Source organism: Melanotaenia boesemani, chromosome 4, assembly GCF_017639745.1.
Source record: "Melanotaenia boesemani isolate fMelBoe1 chromosome 4, fMelBoe1.pri, whole genome shotgun sequence".
Taxonomy (NCBI): domain Eukaryota; kingdom Metazoa; phylum Chordata; class Actinopteri; order Atheriniformes; family Melanotaeniidae; genus Melanotaenia; species Melanotaenia boesemani.
Genome location: NC_055685.1, coordinates 39496179 through 39523740, shown reverse-complemented (window position 1 = coordinate 39523740; position 27562 = coordinate 39496179). Strand labels below are relative to the sequence as shown.

Genomic DNA, 27562 nt, shown 5'->3' with positions numbered 1-27562 from the left:
GTCCGGGGACGGAGCCGATGGCGCAAAGGGTGCGTAAAACCAGCTGAGATCTGGTCCCGGTTCTGGTTCTGGAGAACTTTTCTCTTCAAACCTCCAGGATAAAATTAACTTTTAACTTCTTTTAAATAAACAATTACTCCGTGAAAATGAAAAACTTCTGCTTTTAAACATTTAAATCTAGAAACTTTTTTTCTGATAAAAATAAAATCCTTTTCCATCTTCAGCTCTTTCACTTTTTTGACTTCATGAAAACTTTTTGTTTAAATGTTAAAATAAAAGAAAAAATCTCTCAGAATGTTTTTATCCAAATTCAGCGTGATTTCTTTTATTTATTCAGGAATTTAAAACTTTCTGGTTAAATCGGAGTTTTTAACATCTGATGAGGATCTGATTCGCGTTTTTAAATAAAAAAAATAACGAATCTGAGAGAAATAGAAAGAAAACTAGATTTTTATGAAGGATGATGTTTTTCTGTCTGTAAAACATAAAAACCTGTAAACAGACCCGGTTTCTTGGTGAAGAACTGGTCCTGACACTGGACCTGCTTCCTCAGAATAAACGTTATTGTCTTGAGCTGGAAGAACTTCAGGATTCTCCAGCTGCCGGCTTCAGATTTTTATCTGTTTGAAATTCACACGTATTACATGTGATGTAATTTTTCTAACACGTTTAAAACAAAGATTTAACCAAACCTGGTCTCACAAAGGCTCCCTGGGTTCTTAGAGAATCCATCAGTATTAATCAATGAGATAAAACTGATCAAAAAGTGACTAAATAACAGTTAAAATCTTCTCATTTTCTCAGAAAACTGATCAAATGTCTTTATTAGCGAACGCGACGTTAAATCTGATGAAAACGTTTTATCTGAGAGAAAGAACGAATTTTTCTGAGACGGAAATCAGTTTATTTTTATTTTACATGAAAGTTTTACAGCTTTTTTTAACGTCAAATTCATTGCAGATTTAAAACCAGATAAACTAATGTAAATTTTCACCTACAAGAGAAATAAAAAGTAATGAAGAGAAACTAATAAAGAAATATTTCCCACAAAACAAGGACGTAGAACTCTGGACATATTTTCTTCTGTAATTTTCATGTTTCTCCATTCCACTTTTCTTCAGGTCGAACATGTTAAAATTCAGGATCCGGTTTAGTTTCACATCTTTTTCGCACCAGAATCAGCTGGTTCCGGTTCAGACTGTCAGGATCTTTGTTTTCTGGGAAAACTGGACACAAACAGCTGATCAGCTCCTGCTCTTGTTTTAGTGGCATCACAATAGCTCTTTTTTTTTTTAGTAATTTTTTTTAATCTGGTGTCCAGATCTGCTATAACAATCATCTTTTTTCCATCTTTGTTTCATAAATCACTGAAACAACCTCAGACCTGCTCAAAGCCACCAAACATATCATTTGATTTTAATCCGATAAATGTCAGATGGATTGCTTGTGATTGGAACTTTTGACGTGTCAAAGATTACCAGTAAAACTGAAAAGATGTTATTAGTATTTTTCTGTAGGACCAGATCCTCCCTCTGGTGACCTTCATGGCAGAAAATGTCCCATTGACTTCCATTAAAACTACATATTTTATTCTCACTGTTATTACAATTTAAAATAATCCCTTCTTGAACACCAGCATTTCATTTGGAAGAAATGTCGTGATATGTAACATTTTTACTGGATTCCACCAAATTTGAACTGGTTTCCCATCATAGATAGATGCAGGAAGGTCTGGTATTTTCCCCAGTTTTATTATAGAGTTGTGGGGCCACCAGGGGGCGCTGTGAATGATATGACAAAATAATAGGAACACTGTTGGTTTCTGTTTGATTTTGGATCAAAACAAAGATGTTTGAAGAAATAAAACAATCTTTAAATCTGACCACATTTAGTTGTTTTGAACCTTTCTGTTTATTATGACATTATGAAACGGGAGGAGATTGAGGGTTTGTAAAGGTTAGAGGTCACACATCTCTTCTTTGTGTTTCAGTATGAAGATGTGGCCCAATATGGGCAGGAGGGGATGGCTGGTGTTTATGGAGACCCCCACCACCCCCATGCAGCTGCAGCTTCCCGCTCCCTGCAGGCTGTTCACCTGGTCCCCGCCGCCTCGGCTGGTTCTTTCCCTCGTCACCAGTCCGCCCAGTCCGCCCACACCAGCAGCAGCAGCATGGCCTTCACGGCCGGAGACGCCCTCAGGCACGACAAAGACGGCATTTATGGGTACGATGAGTTCACTGACACCGCTCAAACTCAAGTCTCGAGTTTAGCCCTTAGCAAACCAACAGACACAGAAACATTTAAATACACAAAAATACAGAAAACGATGAGGAGCAAACTCACAACCTGCTGTCAGACTTTACTGAGCATGTTTTATTTCTAATAACGGCTCCGGTCTACCTCCACTCCTTAATCCAGAGCTACACTCCCTCTCCACAGTTACGCTCTGCCAGTGAAAGACGCCTAGTGCTCCCACCACAAGGTGGCGCCACATCAGTAGCTAGACTCTTCTCCTCTGTTGTTCCCCGGTGGTGGAACGATCTACCAAACTCCGTCCGATCCGCAGAGTCCTTATCCACTTTTAAAAGCAAGCTAAAGACTCAGTTGTTTAAGGAGCATTTCCACACTTAGCTTAACTAAATGAGTTAGAAAGATTTGTCCAGCTTTTTGGTTCAAACAAGTACTGAAGAAGCTGCTGCAGATATTGTGATGAAATCGTGATCTTGTATTTAAACAAAATGACTTAAAAAAAAAAAAAAAAAAAAAATTATGCACTGCCTCCAGCTCTACGTGACAGCACCTGGTCCACCTGGACTCCAGCAGTCTGACTATCACTGAATGATGACGTCCATCTTGTTAGAATTCTTGTGTTGTTCTTACTCTCAAATGTAAGTTGCTTTGGATAAAAGCGTCTGCTAAATGACTGTAGAATAGAATAGAATAGAATAGAATAGAATAGTTCAGATGCTGACATAATGCAGATGTTTCTACTATTATTAGAAGCAGAAAAACAACATTATGTTCATCTGTTGTTTACAAATGCACAACAAAAACAGCAGAAAACAGTAACAATAAAAAGAAGATCAATAAGCGTCATACCTCCTCCTCCTGCAGCCATCCCTTGTTTCCTCTCCTCGCGCTGCTCTTGGAGAAATGTGAGCTGGCGACATGCTCACCGATGGAGGGCGGCGTGGTCGGGGGAGGCATCTGCTCCTCGGACTCCTTCAGCGAGGACATCGCCATCTTCTCCACACAGGTAGACAGGAAGCAGATTTTCACGCACACACATAAGAAACTGTCATCTATCTTTGTTTGTGTGACTGTTTTTACTGGTGATGACCTTTGACCTTTGCTATCCTGTAAAGGTGAAAGCTTCAGGTTTTCTCTGTGTGTGTCCAGATCCAGTCGGAGAAACCTTTCCTCTCATCAAACCCAGAGCTGAACGACCTGGTGAGTCTGAAGAACTGCAGCCTCCATCATTACAGAGAGGACACGGGTCGGTACCGTCAGCTTCTTCTGGTCACTTATAACACAAAACAACAATGTTTATAACTCACATCAACATACAGATATTTAGCATCTCAACTCATCCTCTCTCCAACACAGGTTATTTTAACAGCTGCTTTACTCTGATTGGCCATCTGCTGGAGGTCTGTGTTGGTCTGATTAAACTGATGATGTTTAAAAGTTGGGTTAAACATCTTGTGGACCCACCATCCTCTTCATCACATCCACCTTCTAGTACCGGGTCGTCCTCTTCATCAGGGACACCTTCTAATGGTGAGGTCCATTTTAACACCCAAGTTGGAGGCAGATGTGGAAAGGGGGCATTTTGGCCAGAGAAGGTGATGCTGGAGAGGGTGGCGGAGCGGAGCTGGTGTGCAGTGCCAAAAAGAATGGCTTGTGTTTTCGAACTGTTCAGCTGGAGGAAATTTAGCTTCATCCATGCCTCTATCTCCTCCAGGCAGGTGGTCAGTGTGGATGTTGGCAGCCGAGCAGAGGAGGTGGGGTTGTTTGCAGGTAGAGCTGTATGTCATCAGCATAACATGGAAGGATATCTTGTGTCTGCTGATGATATTGCCAAGGAGGAGCATGTAGATGGTGAAAAGGGTGGGGCCTAACACAGAGCCCTGAGGGACACCACAGGTGACATTATGAGTGTGAGATTTGGAATTTCCCAGGGCAACATGCTCAGTTCTGTTTTTGAGGTCTGATATGAACCAGTTAAGGACATTTTCTGAGAGACCAACAGTGTGTTACAGACGATGGAGGAGGATGTTATGGTCGACTGTATCAAATGCAGCTGTTAGGTCCAGGAGGATGAGTAGGCATGGGGAGCCATTATCTGCTGCCATCAAGAGGTCATTTGTGACTCTGACCAGTGCTGTTTCTGTGCTGTGACCAGGGCGAAAGCCCGACTGAAATTTTTCAAACAGGTTATTGTGTTTGAGGTGAGCGAGAAGCTGTGATGCAACCATTTTTTCCAGAACTTTTGACAGAAATGGAAGATTAGAGATGGGCCTGTAGTTGGAGAGAACTTCTAGATCCAAGGTGGGTTTTTTCAGTAGTGGTCTGATGACCACAATTTTTAATGCAGATGGGATATTGCCATAGATTTTGGTACCGGGTCGTCCTCTTCACCAGGTCCACCTTCTAGTACCGGGTCGTCCTCTTCATCAGGTCCGCCTTCTAGTACCGGGTCGTCCTCTTCATCGGGTCCGCCTTCTAATACCGGGTCGTCCTCTTCATCGGGTCCACCTTCTAGTACCGGGTCGTCCTCTTCATCCGGACCGCCTTCTAGTACCGGGTCGTCCTCTTCATCGGGTCCACCTTCTAGTACCGGGTCGTCCTCTTCATCCGGACCGCCTTCTAGTACCGGGTCGTCCTCTTCATCCGGACCGCCTTCTAGTACCGGGTCGTCCTCTTCATCAGGACCACCTTCTAGTACCGGGTTGGACCTTTTTAATCCTGGTGTGATAGATGAAGCAGGTGGTGGAAACCTTCCTCAGAGGTTTTCTCCATATTAACATGACAGCATCACACAGTTGCTGCAGGTTTGTCGGCTGCATCCATGATGAGAATCTCCCGTTCCACCACATCCCAAAGCTGCTCTACTGGACTGAGATCTGGTGGCTGTGGAGGCCGTTGGAGTCCAGTGAACTCATCGTCATGTTCTAGAAAGCAGGTGGAGATGATCTGAGCTTTGTGACATGGTGCATTATCCTGCTGGAAGTAGCATCAGAAGATGCTCCACTGTGGTCATAAAGGGATGGACATGGTCAGCAACAATACTCAGGTAGGCTGTGCTGGTTAAACCAGGCCACGTTGGTACTAAGGGGCCCAAAGTGGACCAAGAAAATCTCCCCCCACCATTACACCAGCAGCAGCCTGAAGCGTTGATCCAAGGCAGGATGGATCCATGTTTTCATGATGTTTCCAGCAGATTCTGAGCCGAGCATCTGAATGTGGAGCAGAAATGGAGACTTATCAGACTCATCATGTTCTTAGCTGGCAGGAGGCACCCGGTGTGTCTTCTGCTGCATCCTGGTCCAGACAACTGCTGCTCTGGATGTTTTCTCTTCTTCAGACCATCTCTGGAAACCCTGGAGATGGTTGTGGGTGGAAATCCCAGTAAATACTCAGACCAACAACCATGTTCAAAGTCTCTTAAATCCTCTTTCTTCCTCATTCTGATGCTCAGTTTGAACTTCCTGTGTCTGTGTTTTTCTGCAGATGATTCAGGCCATATTAGTCCTTCATTTCCACCTCCTGGAGCTGGAGAAGGTTTGCCTCTGTTTCCTTTTTATTGATCAGAGTCTAATTCAGCCAACATCTGCCGCTTAGTCTGCAGTAATGAATTAGAGCTGCTTCTAAATACTGAAATCTGCACTTCTACAACACACCTCAAATGTCTTTATTGTCTTCTTAAAAGTTTGGATAAGCATTCATGTAAACTTTGTTCATTAATGACACACTTGTATTATTTGTGTAGTGAGAAATTATTGTTGCACATTTTACAACTAAAACTCCTCATATTAGGGTTTGTGTGTTTTCTTTAAGGTTTGTGAGCTTTGTGATAACTTCTGCCATCGATACATCAGCTGTCTGAAGGGGAAAATGCCGATCAATCTGCTCATAGACGACAGAGACGGAAACAAGTCGGACAGTGAGGAGCTCTTCAGGTCTTCTGGGATTGATGTGGAACAGGTAAACTCACTGACTCTTCCACAACCATGGACAAATATTCTGATTCTGTCAGTGTGAAAGATGATGATCCCGGACGAGCCCCCATTTATCTATGCTCTGACCCAACAACAGAAATATGTGACAGACTTAGAAGCTTAGAAACTAGATTTGTCCAAGAGAGCAAAACAAAAGATAAATCCTGGAGGATGTCACGTGAAATTGAGCTGTATCAAGAAAACTATCCTTTCGCATCTTAAACGAGTCTTCAAGATCGTCCAGGTGGTCATCAAATTGTTCACAACATCCATTATGCTGCCTGCAAAGCTTTGTAACTTAAAAAAATTAAACAAGCTCAAGATATGACCAGACTTGTCAGACAGTCATCCCAATGCATCCTTTCAGACGCTTGTTGCCTTGCCTTCATCTGCACCTGCTCAAAATCACATTGTCCCCTCAAGGTAATGTGCCCTGGTACTTGTGCTTTCCTTGTAACATTCTTCCAGTAAGTTCAAAACTGTACAAAAAGCACCCAGAGGTTCACATATTGACTTGTCTTATACTTACTACATTCCACATTTAGGCTCCCTTTCATTCCAGCCACCCAAATAAGCTAAATCAATAAACAGTATAATCAAATCTAACCTAGTCAGAAGTGACAGTCGTGATCTGCTTCTGCAGGCCTTTTCTTCACATCTTCAAAGGTGAAGCAACTAAAGTTTGTTTAGACAATGGACCTCATACACAACCCAGAAACTCTGCGGGGCAGCAGGATCCACAGCCATCTCGTGTTTTCTGTTTTTATAGTGGTGCATTTGTTGGCTTTGACTTTTAAAGAATAAAGGATAAAACCTGCTCTTGAATGAGAACATTTGGTGTGTCAGCAAATGTTTCTGTCCTTTTAAGCGGAAATATTTTTATTTTGTGAATCCAAAGATCTAAGAGGAGCCTGCAGAAAATCAAACGTAGCGATAAGGTGTTTACGTTGTGTTTGTGTCATGATTCCCGGTTCATGTTCTGGTTTCTTGTGTTTGGTTTTTGCATGTTTTTGGTTTGATCTTGGTTTTTGGTGTTCTGTGTTTTTGGTTTCTGCTCATTAGTTCACCTGGTGAATTAGCTCATTCACTTCACCTGTGTCTCAACACTTCCTCTGTGTATTTCTACTCCATTGGTTTCAGTTCCTCCTTGCCAGTTCATTGCTCTCTGTTAGTCCTGTAAATATAGTTAGTCCATACCATGTCACCTTTTTTGCCTCCAGAGTTTTTGTGTTTTGTAGTTTAAGTTGAACTTTATTAAACCTTTTACCTGCACCGGTCTGCCTCCTGCCATTTCTGCTGCACTTGGGTCGCGGCTCTCTGACCAAATGAAAACGATGTTCTCTGCAGATTTTGTGGCGTAGGGAGCCTGAGGACTCAGCATCGCTCCCATTCGACGGGACACCGAAAGCAACCAGTGGAGGACATGCTTCTCACAGCAGCAGTGAAGAAGGTACGCAGATTTTTATGTGTTCTAATAGGACAATGTCTCAGATTTTATTCACTACTTTTGGATTTCAGGCTGTTTGACTCAGAGTTTGTTAGAGAGGAGACATTCTGGTTTTCTTTTTTATTTATTTATTGTCTGACCTGCAAGCAATCAAACACTTCATGAGGGTTCAGCTAAAGAATGATCCTGGAAGAACATCTCTGAGGACTTATTTGTGATTGAATCGTTCTCAGAAAGACGACCGGAGCACCACTCAGAGGAAGGAAATCTGATGAATGACAGAATCTTTTTTTTTTTGACAGAATTTTAATAGAAATTTTCAAGCGAATGAGGAGCCAAGTATGTTTGGAGAAGCACCTAGTGGTTGTTTGTGGTATTACACATCTTTTCTCGTCTGTGTTACATCTGGATGTATTTTGCTTGATGTTTATTTTCCATATATGTTCATTTGAAATGTTTCTTGAACGTTTTCTTTACCAGAGCAACGTTTATATTATTCTACATTGATTAATTTCCTGTCATTATAAATGTGTAAAACCACATCAACTTTTTTAATAGGTTTTTAAATTTAATTCATTTATATATTTTCTGCTGTGTGCAGAAGAAATATAAAAAAATGCAGAAGAAGTTCTACATGTTAACTCAGAGAAACCAGATGAAAGACTGCAGGTCCTCTACCTGGACTTCTACCTGGACTTCCACCAGGACCTCTACATCATCTAGATAGAGAGATAGAGACAGATAGACTTCCTGTTTCCTGTCCTGCTTTCCAGGTTGAGACGTCCTCCACAATCACACCGGCTTTATGTTTCATCCCACCAGCAGGATTTCATCCATTATTTTCCCATGAAAACACAGAAGCAGTAACACACGATGTAGTTTACCTTCCTGATCTGATCACATGGTTCACATATGATCCCACATGGAAAGTCATGATGACGAGGATCTTTAGAAACGAATTAATCACTGCGTGTAAAACCGGGATTAATAGTGAAATTAAGTGAAAGTGACGTCTCCAGCCTGTTTATGTTGGCTAAGAATTTACTGATGGTTAATTTCGGTTTAATTCAGCTTTTTTTTAATCATACGTGCTCATGGTGTCAATAAAACATGTGCACATCTCAAATATACATATACATAAACCTTCCTGGTTTCTTGTTCTTTCCTTCAGTTCAATCATTATCAGGTCCATCACACCTCCACCTCCTCCTCCTCCTGTAGGAGGTGTATAAACCAGCCTCGGGGAGTTGACTTTCGGCCTAATGAGACTACAAGCTTGTTTATGGAGTTACGCACCATTTTTATGATTATTTCCGCCTCTTCAGGCTGAGCCGCTCGGTCCGGGCCTGGCTGAAGCTCCGGGCAGGACTTGGGTCTCCAGGGCCTGGAGCCCTGACCTTGGAGGAAAGAGCCTCTTAAACTGGCAGAGGGAGTGCTGTAAAAACGCAGCCCAGCTGCTGTTAGTGGTTCCAGTTAAAACGCTGCATTATGTGCATCAGGTGGGGAGGGTCCACACGTCCATATCCCATATCATATCTTATATTGGCTCCACATGAAGCGCTCCGAGTAGCTGTAGATGGGCTCTGGACAAACATCTTGTTTGGGTCGGACACACAACAGAACCGGGGTGAGGGGATTTGAACCTGTGGACAAACTAATATGAGACCCAGTGTTTATAACCCACAAGAGCCAAGCCTATAAATTCTGTGTTGGTTATTATAAATATTAATATTAGAGTACAAACAGAATTCGTGCTAATGGTTATTATCAACTCTTAAAACTCCAGGACATTTATAACCAGCCTGTAGAAGCTGGAGCTTTTAATCCCAGTCAGCATGTAGACGTGATGTTTTCAGGACAGCCTCGGCTGTCAGATGAGGCTAAAATGATGTAAAACGAACAAGGTAAGAGTAGAGGTAACCTGTGTGTAAAATGTGTGCGATGAGTTTTGAACAAAGACATTTGGGCCAGTCAGTGAATTCATTAAAACATGGTTTCTGTCCAGGTCTGCCACCGATTCCGAACCAGCCCTCATCCAGATGATGCTGTGTGACCCAACCAGTCTGGGTTGTGTTGTCTTGTGGGTGGAACTATGAGGTAATATTTGGGTTTCCATCTTCTCACCTTGATCAGGTGACGGCTTTCACTTCGATGTGGCGTCACCCATGCTGGGTGATGACAACGACCCCGACAGAGAACGACTACACAACAAGAAGCGAGGCATCTTCCCCAAAGTGGCCACCAACATCCTGAGAGCCTGGTTGTTCCAGCACCTGATGGTAGGAGCTTGCTTTAGCTTTAACATTAGCTTTAGTTACAGTTTACATACCACATCTTTGGATATCAACATTTCTCTAATCACAATTCAAATAAGACATTTTTGGTAAATAAAATTTTTATATTATATTATAATATATTATATGTTAGGGTTGTCAAATTTAATCAAATTAATCACAGCTTACAAATTAATCATGATTAATCCTGACTATGCCTGAAATCTGCCGTTTTTACTGTATCATATCACCAGAACGAGCCGATGCTACAAATATTTAGTTAATTGATCTTCTCTTGGGTAAACGTCAGATGTCCAAGGGTCAGTAAATGCAGCATATAATGTACTTCTATAAGTTGTAAGTGTTTTTACTGATGAGACAAGATGAAAAAGGGCTGATTGTCCGACATTAAAAACATGACATTTCTGTGTATTGTGAGCGCGATCTGTCAGTCAGCAGTGCTGCTGCACCTTGGCCACGCCCACCACCTGACACGCTGTGCACACAGACAAGCAGTTTGTTTATTCATTAATTAATCATGGCAGCAGTGGAAGCGATTAAACGATATATGGACATATTTTAACTCTAATCCATCATAATTCTACTGGCAGACCAGGTCAAGTTGAGCGTGTGTTCCTCATCCTTTGCTCATATTTCAGGCATGTGTGTGTTCAGGGTGGAGTTTTACACTTCAGAAAATTCTCAGAAATGAAGCCACAGTTACCAAAGTCAGGATGTTGTTGCTCTTTGCTTTTTAGGAGTAATAGCCCAGCATCTGAGTTTCTGTTGCCACAGTTACCAACTAGTTTTTCATTTTTCTTTTCAGAGACAACAAACTGAGGTCCAACTGATTCTACTAAACAACCTAAATAAATTTTCCTGTTTGTGTCGTCGCATCCTGACGCTCCGATATCAGACTTCCATTCTTGGATCTTGTCTTTTCATCAGCTGTATATTAATAAACACTTTAGATGTTTTGTTTTTCTCCCTGAAGCCTGCGTACATCAATAATTAATTTTATTTTCCTCCAAATGAAGATTTATGTGACAAAATTTTGCCTGGAATGAATAATTTATGGCTGACAAACTCCATCTACAACTCTGCTGCTTATCAGTGTTTTTTTTAAAGATCTGGTACCTAACCTTAAATTAAACTTACAGAATATCGTAATTTAATCTAAAAACTGCCGGTGGATGGTGGAGGGTGGACGGTGGAGGATGGAGGGTGCAGGGTGGAGGATGGAGGGTAGACGGTGGAGGGTGGAGGATGGACAGTGGAGGGTGGAGGGTGGAGGATGGAGGGTAGACGGTGGAGGGTGGGCAGTGGAGGGTGGATGGTGGAGGGTGGATGGTGGAGGGTGGATGGTGGAGGATGGACGGTGGAGGGTGGACGGTGGAGGGTGGACGGTGTAGGATGGAGGGTGCAGGGTGGAGGATGGAGGGGAGCCGGTGGAGGATGGACAGTGGAGGGTGGAGGATGGAGGGTGCAGGGTGGAGGATGGAGGGGAGACGGAGGATGGACGGTGGAGGGTGGACGGTGGAGGATGGAGGGTGGACAGTGGAGGGTGCAGGGTGGAGGATGGAGGGTAGACGGTGGAGGATGGAGGGTGGAGTATGGATGGTGGATGGTGGAGGATGGACAGTGGAGGGTGGAGGGTGGACAGTGGAGGATGGACGGTGGAGGGTGGATGGTGGAGGATGGACGGTGGAGGGTGGACGGTGGAGGGTGGACGGTGTAGGATGGAGGGTGCAGGGTGGAGGATGGAGGGGAGCCGGTGGAGGATGGACAGTGGAGGGTGGAGGATGGAGGGTGCAAGGTGGAGGATGGAGGGGAGACGGAGGATGGACGGTGGAGGGTGGACGGTGGAGGATGGAGGGTGGACAGTGGAGGGTGCAGGGTGGAGGATGGAGGGTAGACGGTGGAGGATGGAGGGTGGAGTATGGACGGTGGATGGTGGAGGATGGACAGTGGAGGGTGGAGGGTGCAGGGTGGAGGATGGAGGGTGGACAGTGGAGGGCGGAGAGTTGAGGGTGGAGGGTAGACGGTGGAGGATGGAGGGTGGACAGTGGAGGGTGGATGGTGGAGGGTGGATGGTGGAGGATGGAGGATGCAGGGTGGAGGATAGAGGGTAGACGGTGGAGGGTGGAGGATGGACGGTGGATGGTGGACAGTGGAGGAGGGAGGGTGGAGGATGGACAGTGGAGGGTGGCGGGTGGAGGATGGATGGTGGAGGTTAGACTGTAGAGGATGGAGGGTGGACAGTGGAGGGTGGAGGATGGAGGGTGGAGGATGGGGGGTGCAGGGTGGACGGTGGAGGATGGACGGTGGAGGGTGGAGGATGGACGGTGGAGGATGGAGGGTGGACGATGGAGGGTGGACGGTGGAGGGTGGACAGTGGGGGGTGGAGGATGTAGGGTGGACGGTGGAGGATGGAGGGTGCAGGATGGAGGACGGAGGGTAGACGGTGGAGGGTGGAGGATGGCGGGTGGACGGTGGAGGATGGAGGGTGGACGGTGGAGGATGGAGGGTGGACGGTGGAGGATGGAGGGTGGACGGTGGAGGATGGAGGGGAGACGGAGGATGGACGGTGGACAGTGGAGGGTGAAGGGTGGAGGATGGAGGGTAGATGGTGGAGGATGGAGGGTGGAGTATGGACGGTGGATGGTGGAGGATGGACAGTGGAGGGTGGAGGGTGCAGGGTGGAGGATGGAGAGTGGACAGTGGAGGGCGGAGAGTTGAGGGTGGAGGGTAGACGGTGGAGGATGGAGGGTGGACAGTGGAGGGTGGATGGTGGAGGATGGAGGATGCAGGGTGGAGGATGGAGGGTAGATGGTGGAGGGTGGAGGATGGACGGTGGATGGTGGACAGTGGAGGATGGAGGGTGGAGGATGGACAGTGGAGGGTGGCGGGTGGAGGATGGATGGTGGAGGTTAGACTGTAGAGGATGGAGGGTGGACAGTGGAGGGTGGAGGGTGGAGGATGGGGGGTGCAGGGTGGACGGTGGAGGATGGAGGGTGGAGGATGGACGGTGGAGGATGGAGGGTGGACGATGGAGGGTGGAGGGTGGAGGGTGAAGGGTGGACGGTGGAGGGTGGACAGTGGGGGGTGGAGGATGTAGGGTGGACGGTGGAGGATGGAGGGTGCAGGATGGAGGACGGAGGGTAGACGGTGGAGGGTGGAGGATGGCGGGTGGACGGTGGAGGATGGAGGGTAGACGGTGGAGGATGGAGGGGAGACGGAGGATGGACGGTGGACAGTGGAGGGTGAAGGGTGGAGGATGGAGGGTAGACGGTGGAGGATGGAGGGTGGAGTATGGACGGTGGATGGTGGAGGATGGACAGTGGAGGGTGGAGGGTGCAGGGTGGAGGATGGAGGGTGGAGGGTAGACGGTGGAGGGTGGAGGGTGGACGGTGGAGGATGGAGGGTAGACGGTGGAGGATGGAGGGTGGACAGTGGAGGGTGGAGGATGGAGGGTAGACGGTGGAGGGTGGATGGTGGAGGATGGAGGGTGCAGGGTGGAGGGTTGAGGGTAGAGGGTGGAGGATGGACGGTGGAGGGGGGACAGTGGAGGGTGGAGGATGGAGGGTGCAGGGTGCAGGGTGGAGGATGGAGGGTAGACAGTGGAGGGTGGAGGATGGACAGTGGAGGGTGGACGGTGGAGGATGGAGGGTGGACAGTGGAGGGTGGAGGATGGATGGTGGAGGGTGGACTGTGGAGGATGGAGGGTGGACAGTGGAGGGTGGAGGATGGGGGGTGAAGGGTGGACGGTGGAGGATGGAGGGTGGAGGATGGACGGTGGAGGGTTTAGGGTGGACAGTGGGGGGTGGAGGATGTAGGGTGGACGGTGGAGGATGGAGGGTGCAGGGTGGAGGACGGAGGGTAGACGGTGGAGGGTGGACAGTGGAGCGTGGAGAATGGAGGGTGGACGGTGAAGGATGGAGGGTAGACGGTGGAGGATGGAGGGTGGACAGTGGAGGGTGGATGGTGCAGGGTGGAGGGTGGAGGATGGAGGGTAGACGGTGGAGGGTGGAGGATGGACGGTGGAGGGTGGACAGTGGAGGGTGGACGGTGGAGGATGGAGGGTGCAGGGTGGAGGATGGAGGGTAGACAGTGGAGGGTGGAGGATGGACGGTGGAGGGTGGACGGTGGAGGATGGACAGTGGAGGGTGGAGGGTGGACGGTGGAGGATGGAGGGTGCAGGGTGGAGGATGGAGGGGAGACGGTGGAGGGTGGACAGTGGAGGGTGGAGGGTAGACGGTGGAGGGTGGAGGATGGAGGGTGGAGGGTGGAGGGTGGAGGATGGAGGGTCGACGGTGGAGGATAGAGGGTGGAGGATGGATGGTGGAGGATGGAGGGTTGAGGGTGGACGGTGGAGGATGGACGGTGGAGAATGGAGGGTGGACTGTGGACAGTGGAGGGTGGATGGTGGAGGATGGAGGACGGAGGGTGGAGGGTAGACGGTGGAGGGTGGAGGGTGGACGTGGAGGATGGATGGTGGAGGGTGGACGGTAGACGGTGGAGGATGGACAGTGGAAGGTAGAGGGTGGAGGGTTGAGGATGGAGGATGGATGGTGGAGGGTGGACAGTAGACGGTGGAGGATGGACAGTGGAGGGTGGAGGGTGGAGGGTGGAGGATGGGGGGTGAAGGGTGGACGGTGGAGGATGGAGGGTGGAGGATGGACGGTGGAGGGTGGACAGTGGGGGGTGGAGGGTGGACAGTGGGGGGTGGAGGATGTAGGGTGGACGGTGGAGGATGGAGGGTGCAGGGTGGAGGACGGAGGGTAGACGGTGGAGGGTGGACAGTGGAGGGTGGAGAATGGAGGGTGGACGGTGAAGGATGGAGGGTAGACGGTGGAGGATGGAGGGTGGACAGTGGAGGGTGGAGGATGGAGGGTAGACGGTGGAGGGTGGATGGTGGACTGTGGACAGTGGAGGGTGGATGGTGGAGGATAGACGGTGGAGGGTGGAGGATGGACAGTGGAGGGTGGACGGTGGAGGATGGAGGGTGCAGGGTGGAGGATGGAGGGTAGACAGTGGAGGGTGGAGGATGGACGGTGGAGGGTGGACGGTGGAGGATGGACAGTGGAGGGTGGACGGTGGAGGATGGAGGGTGCAGGGTGGAAGATGGAGGGGAGACGGTGGAGGGTGGACAGTGGAGGGTGGAGGGTAGACGGTGGAGGATGGAGGGTGGAGGATGGAGGGTGGACAGTGGAGGGTGGAGGATGGACAGTGGAGGGTGGAGGGTGCAGGGTGGAGGATGGAGGGTAGACGGTGGAGGATGGAGGGTGGACAGTGGAGGGTGGAGGATGGAGGGTGGACAGTTGAGGGTGGAGGGTAGACGGTGGAGGATGGAGGGTGGACAGTGGAGGGTGGATGGTGGAGGATGGAGGATGCAGGGTGGAGGATGGAGGGTAGACGGTGGAGGATGGAGGGTGGACAGTGGAGGGTGGAGGGTAGACGGTGGAGTATGGACGGTGGAGGGTGGACGTGGAGGATTCAGGATGGATGGTGGAGGGGGGAGGGTGGACGGTAGACGGTGGAGGATGGACGGTGGACAGTGGAGGGTGGATGGTTGAGGATGGACGGTGGAGGATGGATGGTTGAGGGTGGATGGTGGAGGGTGGATAGTGGACGGTGGAGGGTTGAGGGTGGAGAGTTGAGGGTGGAGGGTGGAAGGTCGAGGATAGAGGGTGGAGGATGGATGGTGGAGGATGGAGGGTTGAGGGTGGACGGTGGAGGATGGACGGTGGAGAATGGAGGGTGGACGGTGGACGGTGGAGGGTGGACAGTGGAGGGTGGAGGGTAGACGTTGGAGGATGGAGGGTGGAGGGTGGACGTGGAGGATGGAGGATGGATGGTGGAGGGTGGACGGTAGACGGTGGAGGATGGACAGTGGAGGGTGGAGAATGGAGGGTGGACGGTGAAGGATGGAGGGTAGACGGTGGAGGATGGAGGGTGGACAGTGGAGGGTGGAGGATGGAGGGTAGACGGTGGAGGGTGGATGGTGGAGGATGGAGGGTGCAGGGTGGAGGGTTGAGGGTAGAGGGTGGAGGATGGACGGTGGAGGGGGGACAGTGGAGGGTGGAGGATGGAGGGTGCAGGGTGCAGGGTGGAGGATGGAGGGTAGACAGTGGAGGGTGGAGGATGGACAGTGGAGGGTGGACGGTGGAGGATGGAGGGTGGACAGTGGAGGGTGGAGGATGGATGGTGGAGGGTGGACTGTGGAGGATGGAGGGTGGACAGTGGAGGGTGGAGGATGGAGGGTGGAGGATGGACGGTGGAGGGTGGAGGGTGGACAGTGGGGGGTGGAGGATGTAGGGTGGACGGTGGAGGATGGAGGGTGCAGGGTGGAGGACGGAGGGTAGACGGTGGAGGGTGGACAGTGGAGCGTGGAGAATGGAGGGTGGACGGTGAAGGATGGAGGGTAGACGGTGGAGGATGGAGGGTAGACGGTGGAGGGTGGAGGATGGACGGTGGAGGGTGGACAGTGGAGGGTGGACGGTGGAGGATGGAGGGTGCAGGGTGGAGGATGGAGGGTAGACAGTGGAGGGTGGAGGATGGACGGTGGAGGGTGGACGGTGGAGGATGGACAGTGGAGGGTGGAGGGTGGACGGTGGAGGATGGAGGGTGCAGGGTGGAGGATGGAGGGGAGACGGTGGAGGGTGGACAGTGGAGGGTGGAGGGTAGATGGTGGAGGGTGGAGGATGGAGGGTGGAGGGTGGAGGATGGAGGGTCGACGGTGGAGGATAGAGGGTGGAGGATGGATGGTAGAGGATGGAGGGTTGAGGGTGGACGGTGGAGGATGGACAGTGGAGAATGGAGGGTGGACTGTGGACAGTGGAGGGTGGATGGTGGAGGATAGACGGTGGAGGGTGGAGGATGGACAGTGGAGGGTGGACGGTGGAGGATGGAGGGTGCAGGGTGGAGGATGGAGGGTAGACAGTGGAGGGTGGAGGATGGACGGTGGAGGGTGGACGGTGGAGGATGGACAGTGGAGGGTGGACGGTGGAGGATGGAGGGTGCAGGGTGGAAGATGGAGGGGAGACGGTGGAGGGTGGACAGTGGAGGGTGGAGGGTAGACGGTGGAGGATGGAGGGTGGAGGATGGAGGGTGGACAGTGGAGGGTGGAGGATGGACAGTGGAGGGTGGAGGGTGCAGGGTGGAGGATGGAGGGTAGACGGTGGAGGATGGAGGGTGGACAGTGGAGGGTGGAGGATGGAGGGTGGACAGTTGAGGGTGGAGGGTAGACGGTGGAGGATGGAGGGTGGACAGTGGAGGGTGGATGGTGGAGGATGGAGGATGCAGGGTGGAGGATGGAGGGTAGACGGTGGAGGATGGAGGGTGGACAGTGGAGGGTGGAGGGTAGACGGTGGAGTATGGACGGTGGAGGGTGGACGTGGAGGATTCAGGATGGATGGTGGAGGGGGGAGGGTGGACGGTAGACGGTGGAGGATGGACGGTGGACAGTGGAGGGTGGATGGTTGAGGATGGACGGTGGAGGATGGATGGTTGAGGGTGGATGGTGGAGGGTGGATGGTGGACGGTGGAGGGTTGAGGGTGGAGAGTTGAGGGTGGAGGGTGGAAGGTCGAGGATAGAGGGTGGAGGATGGATGGTGGAGGATGGAGGGTTGAGGGTGGACGGTGGAGGATGGACGGTGGAGAATGGAGGGTGGACGGTGGACGGTGGAGGGTGGACAGTGGAGGGTGGAGGGTAGACGTTGGAGGATGGAGGGTGGAGGGTGGACGTGGAGGATGGAGGATGGCGGGTGGAGGGTGGACGTAGACGGTGGAGGATGGACAGTGGAGGGTGGAGAATGGAGGGTGGACGGTGAAGGATGGAGGGTAGACGGTGGAGGATGGAGGGTGGACAGTGGAGGGTGGAGGATGGAGGGTAGACGGTGGAGGGTGGATGGTGGAGGGTGGAGGTTGCAGGGTGGAGGGTGGAGGATGGAGGATAGACGGTGGAGGGTGGAGGATGGACAGTGGAGGGTGGACGGTGGAGGATGGAGGGTGCAGGGTGGAGGATGGAGGGTAGACAGTGGAGGGTGGAGGATGGACGGTGGAGGGTGGACGGTGGAGGATGGACAGTGGAGGGTGGACGGTGGAGGATGGAGGGTGCAGGGTGGAAGATGGAGGGGAGACGGTGGAGGGTGGACAGTGGAGGGTGGAGGGTAGACGGTGGAGGATGGAGGGTGGAGGATGGAGGGTGGACAGTGGAGGGTGGAGGATGGACAGTGGAGGGTGGAGGGTGCAGGGTGGAGGATGGAGGGTAGACGGTGGAGGATGGAGGGTGGACAGTGGAGGGTGGAGGATGGAGGGTGGACAGTTGAGGGTGGAGGGTAGACGGTGGAGGATGGAGGGTGGACAGTGGAGGGTGGATGGTGGAGGATGGAGGATGCAGGGTGGAGGATGGAGGGTAGACGGTGGAGGATGGAGGGTGGACAGTGGAGGGTGGAGGGTAGACGGTGGAGTATGGACGGTGGAGGGTGGACGTGGAGGATTCAGGATGGATGGTGGAGGGGGGAGGGTGGACGGTAGACGGTGGAGGATGGACGGTGGACAGTGGAGGGTGGATGGTTGAGGATGGACGGTGGAGGATGGATGGTTGAGGGTGGATGGTGGAGGGTGGATGGTGGACGGTTGAGGGTGGAGAGTTGAGGGTGGAGGGTGGAAGGTCGAGGATAGAGGGTGGAGGATGGATGGTGGAGGATGGAGGGTTGAGGGTGGACGGTGGAGGATGGACGGTGGAGAATGGAGGGTGGACGGTGGACGGTGGAGGGTGGACAGTGGAGGGTGGAGGGTAGACGTTGGAGGATGGAGGGTGGAGGGTGGACGTGGAGGATGGAGGATGGATGGTGGAGGGTGGACGGTAGACGGTGGAGGATGGACAGTGGAGGGTGGAAGGTGGAGGGTGGAGGGTGGAGGATGGACGGTGGAGGGTGGAGGGTGGACGGTGGAGGATGGAGGGTGGAGGGTGGACGTGGAGGATGGATGGTGGAGGGTGGACGGTAGACGGTGGAGGATGGACAGTGGAAGGTAGAGGGTGGAGGGTTGAGGATGGAGGATGGATGGTGGAGGGTGGACGGTAGACGGTGGAGGATGGACAGTGGAGGGTGGAGGGTTGAGGATGGAGGGTGGAGGGTGGAGGGTTTCAAACTTTAATGACGTCGACGCTCCGGCTGATCTACTTTTTTTGTCAAGATGCTGTAAGAGTTTCACTTGATCCGTTCATGCTGGAATGATGACAGATGCACTAACAAGCTCTGTGGTTCCCCAAATAGCTCAGGGGGTCCCGGAGGCTTTGATCCTTCAGAGCCATTGTGGTTAATTGTCCCTATTTTAAGAAAAAAGGTTGTACGTAAATTGAACTTTGGCTTTATGGACTCAGCAAGAACACATTATTCAAGATAAAAATCTCACGTTTGAAAGCATGAAACCTGCATGGTTTAAGCACGGGGGGGCGCAGGGGTCCCCGAGGACAACAGGTTGGGAACCGCTGAACTAGCTGGTCAGATTTAGCCAGATTTTTAAGCAATCAGACATTTTTCTAATAAATTAGGTTGTTTACATGATCAGATCTCAGCATGGAAACAGAAAAAGCTGGAGTTTCACTGGAAAGTCCAGATCGTAAACTCTGTGCCAGTTTCTGTTTGATCCACCACAGAAACCATTTTAATAATTATCCAGTAAAACTGGATAAAAGCTGCAGGTCTGTTGGTCTCTCTTTCCTGTCGCTCCACCCCAACCGGTCTGGGCTGCCCTCCCTTGTCCTGGTCCTGATCCAAACCCCCTCCCTGAGCCAGGTACTTGTCCTGGTCCTGATCCAAACCCCCTTCCAGCTCAGGTTGATGATTGATTGAATGATTGATTGATAATGCACATATAACTATCAGTCTTCTTATTTTTAGGTTACAAAAAAGAGCTATAAGAAGTATAATCAATATAACTTCATGGAATCAACAAACACTTTGTTAATTTAAATATCTTTAAATTTAGTGATTTAATTTAAAACAGCACAGATGATGTTGAAGACAAACGACAGCTGGAAGTCAGAGAGTCGACGTGATTTGAGGGGAACAGATTTAAAAAGACAACACAAAACAAAATAAGAACAAATCTAGTCCAAGATGTGACAATGATTTAAAAAGGTGTAGTTCACTTTCCTCGTTTAAAACGTGTTTAAAATTAAGGTCCTATTAACGTACCTGAGCTGCTTGGTTTGTATAAAATGGGTCGGCATCGTAAGCACGGCCTCAGCCGATACCTTTAGATTAGCCAGATCTCATTTTTCTTGTTTTGTGGTTTAACTGAAACAAAATTTGAATGCTAATAATAAATAATAAATCAATAATAAAAAACATATATATTTAATAATAGATGACCAGCTGAATGAAGGATTTGTTGTTTCACAGTAAGGTTTATAATTTAATATTCTTTCATAATAGAAATATTGAATTTGTGTTTGTTATTAACAAACGTTAACACAGTCTGTCATGTGGTTCGATTAATACCCATCCATCTCCAGTAGGCTGGATTACTGTAACAGGACTTCCCAGTAAGACCAGTAAACATCTGCAGCTCATCCAGATGCTGCTGCTGGAGTTTTAACCAGGACTAAGAGATCTGAACACATCACACCAGTTTCACATCTTTACACTGGCTTCCAGTTTATACTGGATACTCCAGCCCAGAGTCCAGCCCAGAGTCCAGCCCAGAGTCCAGCCCAGAGTCCAGCCCAGAGTCCAGCCCAGAGTCCAGACCAGAATCCAGACTAAACATGGAGAAGCAGCATTTAGCTGTTATGCTGCCAGTGGAGATTAAACTTTCCCCAAATGTAGACATTTTTAAATCCAGGTTAAAAACATTTCTGTTCTCATGCACCTATGCATGAAATCTGCACGGTAACTTTAACTTATCTTGCTTTTAATCATTTTAATGTAATTTATTATTTTATTGTGATTATGTGTTGATGCCTTTTACTATTTCTAAATATCTGTAATGTCTTTGTTTTATGTAAAGCACTTTGAATTGTCCTGTACATGAAATGTGTTGTACATATAAACTGCCTTGCCTTAATAAATGAAATAATATAAACAATGATTCTGACATAGAAGAATCATGTTTTATTTAGAAATTCAATAGATTCAGAAACTTCTTTTTTTCATTTAAAATTAAATGAAGGGGTTGAGTACTCAATAAATACATTTATGTTCTTCAGTCTCCACTTAGCCTCCTCCACTAATTGGATGTCTCCTGTTATTTATGCTTTATTTCACATCTCTACCATGAGGGGCTCCCACATGGCGCTTTAATTAGCAGCAGCTTTATTTCCTCCACATCAACAACCAGCCTGTGCTGTTTCTGTGTGATCTGTCCCTCTACAGCACCCATACCCATCAGAGGAGCAGAAAAAACAGCTTGCTCTGGACACCGGCCTCACCGTCCTGCAGGTCAACAACTGGTGAGTGTCAAACTGTCAGCAGGGACTCGGCCTTGTCTCGAGGAAACCAGAGACTGATGACCAGGATGATTCATTCCTTCACGGCACATCTGTTACGTTTACAACCTGCAGCACGAACCAGAAGATTCATCCTCACATCACTGCTGAGAAGTAGGAGGAAAACCTTCTGGTTTCACCTTCATTCACTAAAATCTGCTCAGAGGAATTCCTCAGGGATCCGTTTCAGCTCCTCTGGAGTTTGTTTTCCTGTTGATGACAGAAAGTTGAACACATGATCATCCATCCCTCCATCCGTCCGTCCGTCCATCCGTTCATCCGTCCATAGATGGATGGATGGATGGATGGATATTATATATTATATTTAGAAGATATAACCACCACTGGCTGGTGCCATAAAGGAACTTGCTCATTATTTGGAGGCCACAGTTTCATTAACCCTTCCCACACATCACTGAAGCCATGAGGTCACGTCTTTCATTCATGTTGCTGGACAGGCTCCATGAAGACAGTTTGGATGTTCAGAGTCGGAGACAAGTTTAGTTTCAAAGAAATACATTTTCCTGATCCTTAATCTTCTTTTCCAGGTTCATCAACGCGAGGCGGCGAATCGTTCAGCCCATGATCAACCAGTCCAGCAGAGGTGAGCTGCTTCTGCCTCCCGTATGAGCAACATGTCGGAGACATTTCATCATGTGATGGAAAAAATTTGCTGATCTGATGCAGCAACAGTCCTGCTTAAAACTACCAAACATTCAAGTCATTTTAGGGATTTTAACCCTTTAAATGGTAGATTGATAACTTGGTGTCCCTGTTGTTGTTGTTGTTGTCCTGACATGCATTTGTTTTTAATGTGCTTTATATATGTGGCCAGACGAGCCGACCGTCCCCGGTGTGGTCAGGAGGGATGACTGTCCCAGGTGTGGTCAGGCGGGACGACTGTCCCAGGTGTGGTCAGACGAGCCGACCGTCCCCGGTGTGGTCAGGCGGGATGACTGTCCCAAGTGTGGTCAGACGGGACGATTTTCCTAGGTGTGGTCAGACGAGGTGACCGTTCCAGGTGTGGTCAGACGAGCTGACTGTCCCAGGTGCAGTTAGACGAGCTGACCGTCCCCGGTGTGGTCAGACGAGCTGACTGTCCTAGGTGTGGTCAGACGAGCTGACCGTCCTAGGTGTGGTTAGACGAACCGACTGTCCCAGGTGTGGTCAGACGAGCTGACCGTCCTACGTGTGGTTAGACGAACCGACTGTCCCAGGTGTGGTCAGACGAGCTGACTGTCCCAGGTGTGGTCAGACGAGCTGACTGACCTAGGTGTGGTCAGACGAGCTGACAGTTGTAGGTGTGGTTAGACGAACCGACTGTCCCAGGTGTGGTCAGACGAGCTGACCGTCCTAGGTGTGGTTAGACGAACCGACTGTCCCAGGTGTGGTCAGACGAGCTGACTGTCCTAGGTGTGGTCAGACGAGCTGACCGTCCTAGGTGTGGTTAGACGAACCGACTGTCCTAGGTGTGGTCAGACGAGCTGACCGTCCTAGGTATGGTTAGACGAACTGACTGTCCTAGGTGTGGTTAGACGAGCCAACCGTCCCCGGTGTGGTCAGACGAGCTGACCGTCCTAGGTATGGTTAGACGAACTGACTGTCCTAGGTGTGGTTAGACGAGCCAACCGTCCCCGGTGTGGTCAGACGAGCTGACTGTCCTAGGTGTGGTTAGACGAACCAACTGTCCCAGGTGTGGTCAGACAAGCTGACTGTCCTAGGTGTGGTTAGACGAGCCAACTGTCCCAGGTGTGGTTAGACGAGCTGACTGTCCCAGGTGTGGTCAGACGAGCTGACTGTCCCAGGTGTGGTCAGACGAGCCAACTGTCCCAGGTGTGGTTAGTCGAGCCAACTGTCCCAGGTGTGGTTAGACGAGCTGACTGTCCTAGGTGTGGTTAGACGAGCCCACTGTCCCAGGTGTAGTCAAACGAGCTGACTGTCCTAGGTGTAGTCAGAGCTCTGGTGCTGTCTCTCTGTAATGAGCTGATAAATGTTTGTTTGTGTCTCAGTGTGTGAGGTTGAGATAATTAAAGAGCCTGCTTCTGTCCACAGTGGGCCAGGCAGGACTGTTCGGTCCAGATGGTCCACCAATGGGAGGCTTTGATGGACAGAGACACATGGGAAACAGAGCACCTGGTAAACAACACACGCCCATCCACACTCACATTGGGTCACATTTGTTCATTCACGAGAAATGTGAGAAGACTCTCAGCATTTTATCCAACTTTATTTATTCCAACTAAAGCATTTTGTCAACGATGGAGAAAAGCTCCATCTTTATATTATAAAAGACAAACAGTTAAAAAAATACTATTTTCCTCTTTTCACTCGCAGTCGTCGTTTCAGCTACTATCACTTCTATCACTTCAAAGCAGTACTTTTCTCCTCAGACATAATGTTTCTTTCCTCCTGTTGCCATGGAAACAGTCTGGTTGAGCTTGCCTGATTAATTCACTTCATAAACCCACTGAAAAGTTTCTGCTTGGATCTTTGCTTGGAGACAACGACGTTCAGACTAAATGTGAACGTAACGGAGGAGTTCAGCTGCTCCATATTTTTACAGAACAGCTAATTTTCACTTGTTGGAAAAGTGGGCGGGGCCTCCCTCCAGAGATGCTCAGATACCTTAGTAGCTGGTGATCTTAAAAAAAGGCCAAAACTTCCTCTTGTCTGCTTCCTTGCTACCTGAGGCTGACTGCGACTGTGTTGGATGTATATGACTTGTTTTCTAAATTTCTAAGTCATGTCTGTAACTGACCTTCTGTATTACGGCCTGCATGCAGTTCACTTTATGTTCGGTCTGAACGCAGGTGTGTTAACGTGTTAGCATGTGACTTTATGTCTCAGAAGTTTAAGCTCATCCCCTGGAATGTGTTTCTGTGAGCTGGGAAGCTTCTGCAGCAGGTGGACAGACCTGACCTGAGTGTGTTGGTGGTGCTGCAGGTGTGATGGGTGGCATAGGGATAAGGATGGATGTGGAGGACCTGTGGCACTACATGTAGAGGCAGGAAGTCCACCCTGCAGCCGTCCGAGACGACTAGCGACCCAGAAACCACCGTAAGTAGAAACAACCACCAACCTGAACCTCTACTTTTCATCGCTTTAATGATGAGGCTTAAAGTTGGAAACACAAAACTTGATTGTTTTTATAAAGAAAGGAGGGAAATTGTATTTATATAGCACCTTTCACAGATAAAAACCACAAAGTGCTTTAAAATAAGAATAAAAACTAAAATTAATAAAAAGACAAAGACATGAGAAAACACATAACACATATAGTCATAAAACCCTAGTTGAACTAAAAAGCCGTACATCTTTCCTGTACTCGACGGAGGCGGATGTTTTTCCTTGGACTCCTGGAGGGTGTGGAAGGTCATGTGTCTGTTGTCTCTTTCTGTTGAGGACGTTGAGGACATCTACACATTTGGATTCATGATAACTGGGTTTCTGCTGTTTGGAGCAGAACTTTTGTGCAGGTGTGTGTTGAGCTACGAACAGTCAGACTATAGCGTTGCATGAGCTTAATCGTTAACTGGAGGCTATTCTAGCCCAGAATGGCAACTGGTTGCGGTTCCGGATCTTGTACGCGGGGTGGACACCAACGTGGAGAAGTTGTCAGCTCGGCTGGGTGGAAACTGACCCAGATTCGGATGATTACAGTCGCCAGTGAGACCACTGAGAGACCCAAGGCAGACGAAACATGCTCTGGCCTGAATCTAAACAATTCTTTTATCTTAATCCCTGACCTGGCCTTGGATGGCTGGTTGTCAAGTTCTCCTGGAATGTTATGCAGTCTGATGCGCTCCGCCCCTCCCTCCACTTCCAGTCAGTGGGGTGGATGGATGCGCTTTTTCAGCTGCGTCCACACCTGGCTGCGATGGGAGATCATCAAAAATGACCCCCAAATTTATGAAGCTTGGCTGGACAAATGTGCTTGAAACTCCATCATAAGGTTTAATCTGAGAGGTTTTTTGTCAGGTGCAATAATCAAAGTTTCTGTTTTATCAGAATACCAGAAATAAAGAAGGACCTGGACGTTAGAAAACCGCATTACTTTCAGTAAAACCAGAGGAAAGCAGCCACATTTATCCAGGAATGACTAAAGAAATTCCAGGAATGAGGAAAGTAATTTGTCTTTTGTTTTTCGTACATCCATTAACTGCTTGGGGCTTGGACTGAGCCTGGTTAGGATGCCAGTGCTTGGTGGAGTCTTTGAGCTGAGTTTCTACCCATCACTGGGCTTTATGTTATCTGGACTGCAGATCTGTGATGATCCCGTCTCAGTGGGCTGGACCTGTTTTTCTGAGTTCTGAGATCTTGGATGTTGGTGCCATCTAAACTGGACTGTTCAGGACCAGGTACTTCCTGTTGGTGTTTGAAATCAGGATCCGCCGCTCAGTCCTGGGGAAGAAGGACTTTCAGATCAGAGTGAACGTCTCCTCCTCACTAATTACATCCAGTCAACAGATTTAAAGCTCGATTAATCCTCTGAGATCTTCTCCCTCGTCTAATGAAACACTCGTTACCGAGAGATGCTGAACGCCGTCATCACTTTATTTGATTACACACAGTCCAATTAGTCCCATTACTCTGTCAGCAGCTTTTTTCATTAACTAGCAGGAGGAGGATGAAGAGGACGAAGATGGGAGGATGATGCTCATGAGTTTTTGTTCTTATGAGGTCATCATCCTTTTGTTAAAGGTCTTTTATCTTTAAAACATAAGTTCCTCCTCCCATCCCCCTCTGCTCTGCGACCCATCAGACCAGCAACGTTTCTCCATCTTCTATTGTCCAGTGTTGGTGAGTGTGTGTGAATTGTAGCCTCAGTTTCCTGTTCTTAGCTGACAGGAGGCACCCGGTGTGTCTTCTGCTGCATCCTGGTCCAGACAACTGCTGCTCTGGATGTTTTCTCTTCTTCAGACCATCTCTGGAAACCCTGGAGATGGTTGTGGGTGAAAATCCCAGTAAATACTCAGACCAGCAACCACGTTCAAAGTCTCTTAAATCCTCTTTCTTCCTCATTCTGATGCTCAGTTTGAACTTCAGCAGGTCGTCTTCATCACGTCTCCATGACTACATGCTGCCGTGTGATTTGGAAACTTTGGTTGACGTCATTATGTGGACCCTTCTGTGGTCTTGCTGTTCACTTTTCATTTACAAAAAAAACGTCAATGGTTCTGTGTTACACTTATTTAAAATAAAATTTAATACTTGACTACTTACACTGAATAATGGAAATTTTGTTAAATTTCTTCCCTCCTGTGATGCCAGTTTGTCCTGCCCACCATCGGGTGGTGTTATGTACATGATGATATGCCATAAAAAGGAACATTAAGCTTAACAGTAGCAACAAAAAACTAGAAGAACGACTAGAAAACACGGTGAGCTGAAAGAGTTTGTCATCTGAAAGCGCTCAAATTCAGAGATCTCATCGATTTTAAGATAATACAATTCATGTTTAATTGGGTCAACATAGCGTCCTCCACTCCACCGTTGGGCCTGCAAACTGGATCCAACTCATGTTCAGCTTCCTTCATGATCACTCTTCTCACGTTTTTAAAGGCTGTCATCACGGCGGCAGAGAGGGCAACACGGTCAGTGGACGACTGGATAGGGACAGTTTAGGAAAATTCAGATCTATCCATCAGAGAAAACGTTTAGGAAGACGTTCCCAGATGTTAAACATCTTTCGGTCGTCCTGCTCTTACAAAGCCACAAGAGGAACACACTTTCACAACAAACTACATGCACACACACACACACACACAGACGTTTTCATTCCTCACCAGGAATAGTTGCTGTCCCAACAAAGCTGTACACACACATTTAAATGTTTTTGTCATCTGTATGCAAATGTGTTTGGTAGCTTCAGTGGTTGTTCTTTTCTTACTTTCTGATGGTGTTTAGATGTTCGTGTATTAACAGCTAACCTGTCCAGGAGCGGCGGCTGGAAATCAGCAGCTCTGCTAAATCCTGAAACCAAGCCTGTTTTCTTTCAGGTCTAACAAAGAAATTCATTCATCAACATTACTGAAACATGTTGGAGTCGCATTAAAGACAAAAATTTGGCTTTTGCGTTTTGTCTGCAGGACTCTGATCAGCAGGTCTGGAGCAGGACCCCCCC

General features: G+C 48.9%; 1 protein-coding gene across 1 annotated transcript; it reads left to right on the top strand.

Moving 5' to 3' along the window:
- The first annotated feature begins 17 nt into the window (after positions 1-17).
- On the top strand, positions 18-27562 carry meis1a (Meis homeobox 1 a). The gene is made up of 13 exons (XM_041983857.1): positions 18-29; positions 1991-2223; positions 3115-3256; positions 3400-3450; positions 5734-5784; positions 6061-6207; positions 7569-7671; positions 9802-9947; positions 21326-21402; positions 21987-22042; positions 23491-23574; positions 24382-24495; positions 27528-27562. The coding sequence occupies exons 1-12, from the start codon at positions 18-20 to the stop codon at positions 24438-24440; spliced, it is 1161 nt and encodes a 386-aa protein (XP_041839791.1). The 3' UTR covers positions 24441-24495; positions 27528-27562.

Coding starts and splice junctions, on each gene's coding strand:
- meis1a (XM_041983857.1), top strand. Junction 7,672..9,801: donor TCACAGCAGCAGTGAAGAAG/GTACGCAGATTT, acceptor CACCTTGATCAG/GTGACGGCTTTCACTTCGAT. Junction 22,043..23,490: donor GATCAACCAGTCCAGCAGAG/GTGAGCTGCTTC, acceptor TTCTGTCCACAG/TGGGCCAGGCAGGACTGTTC.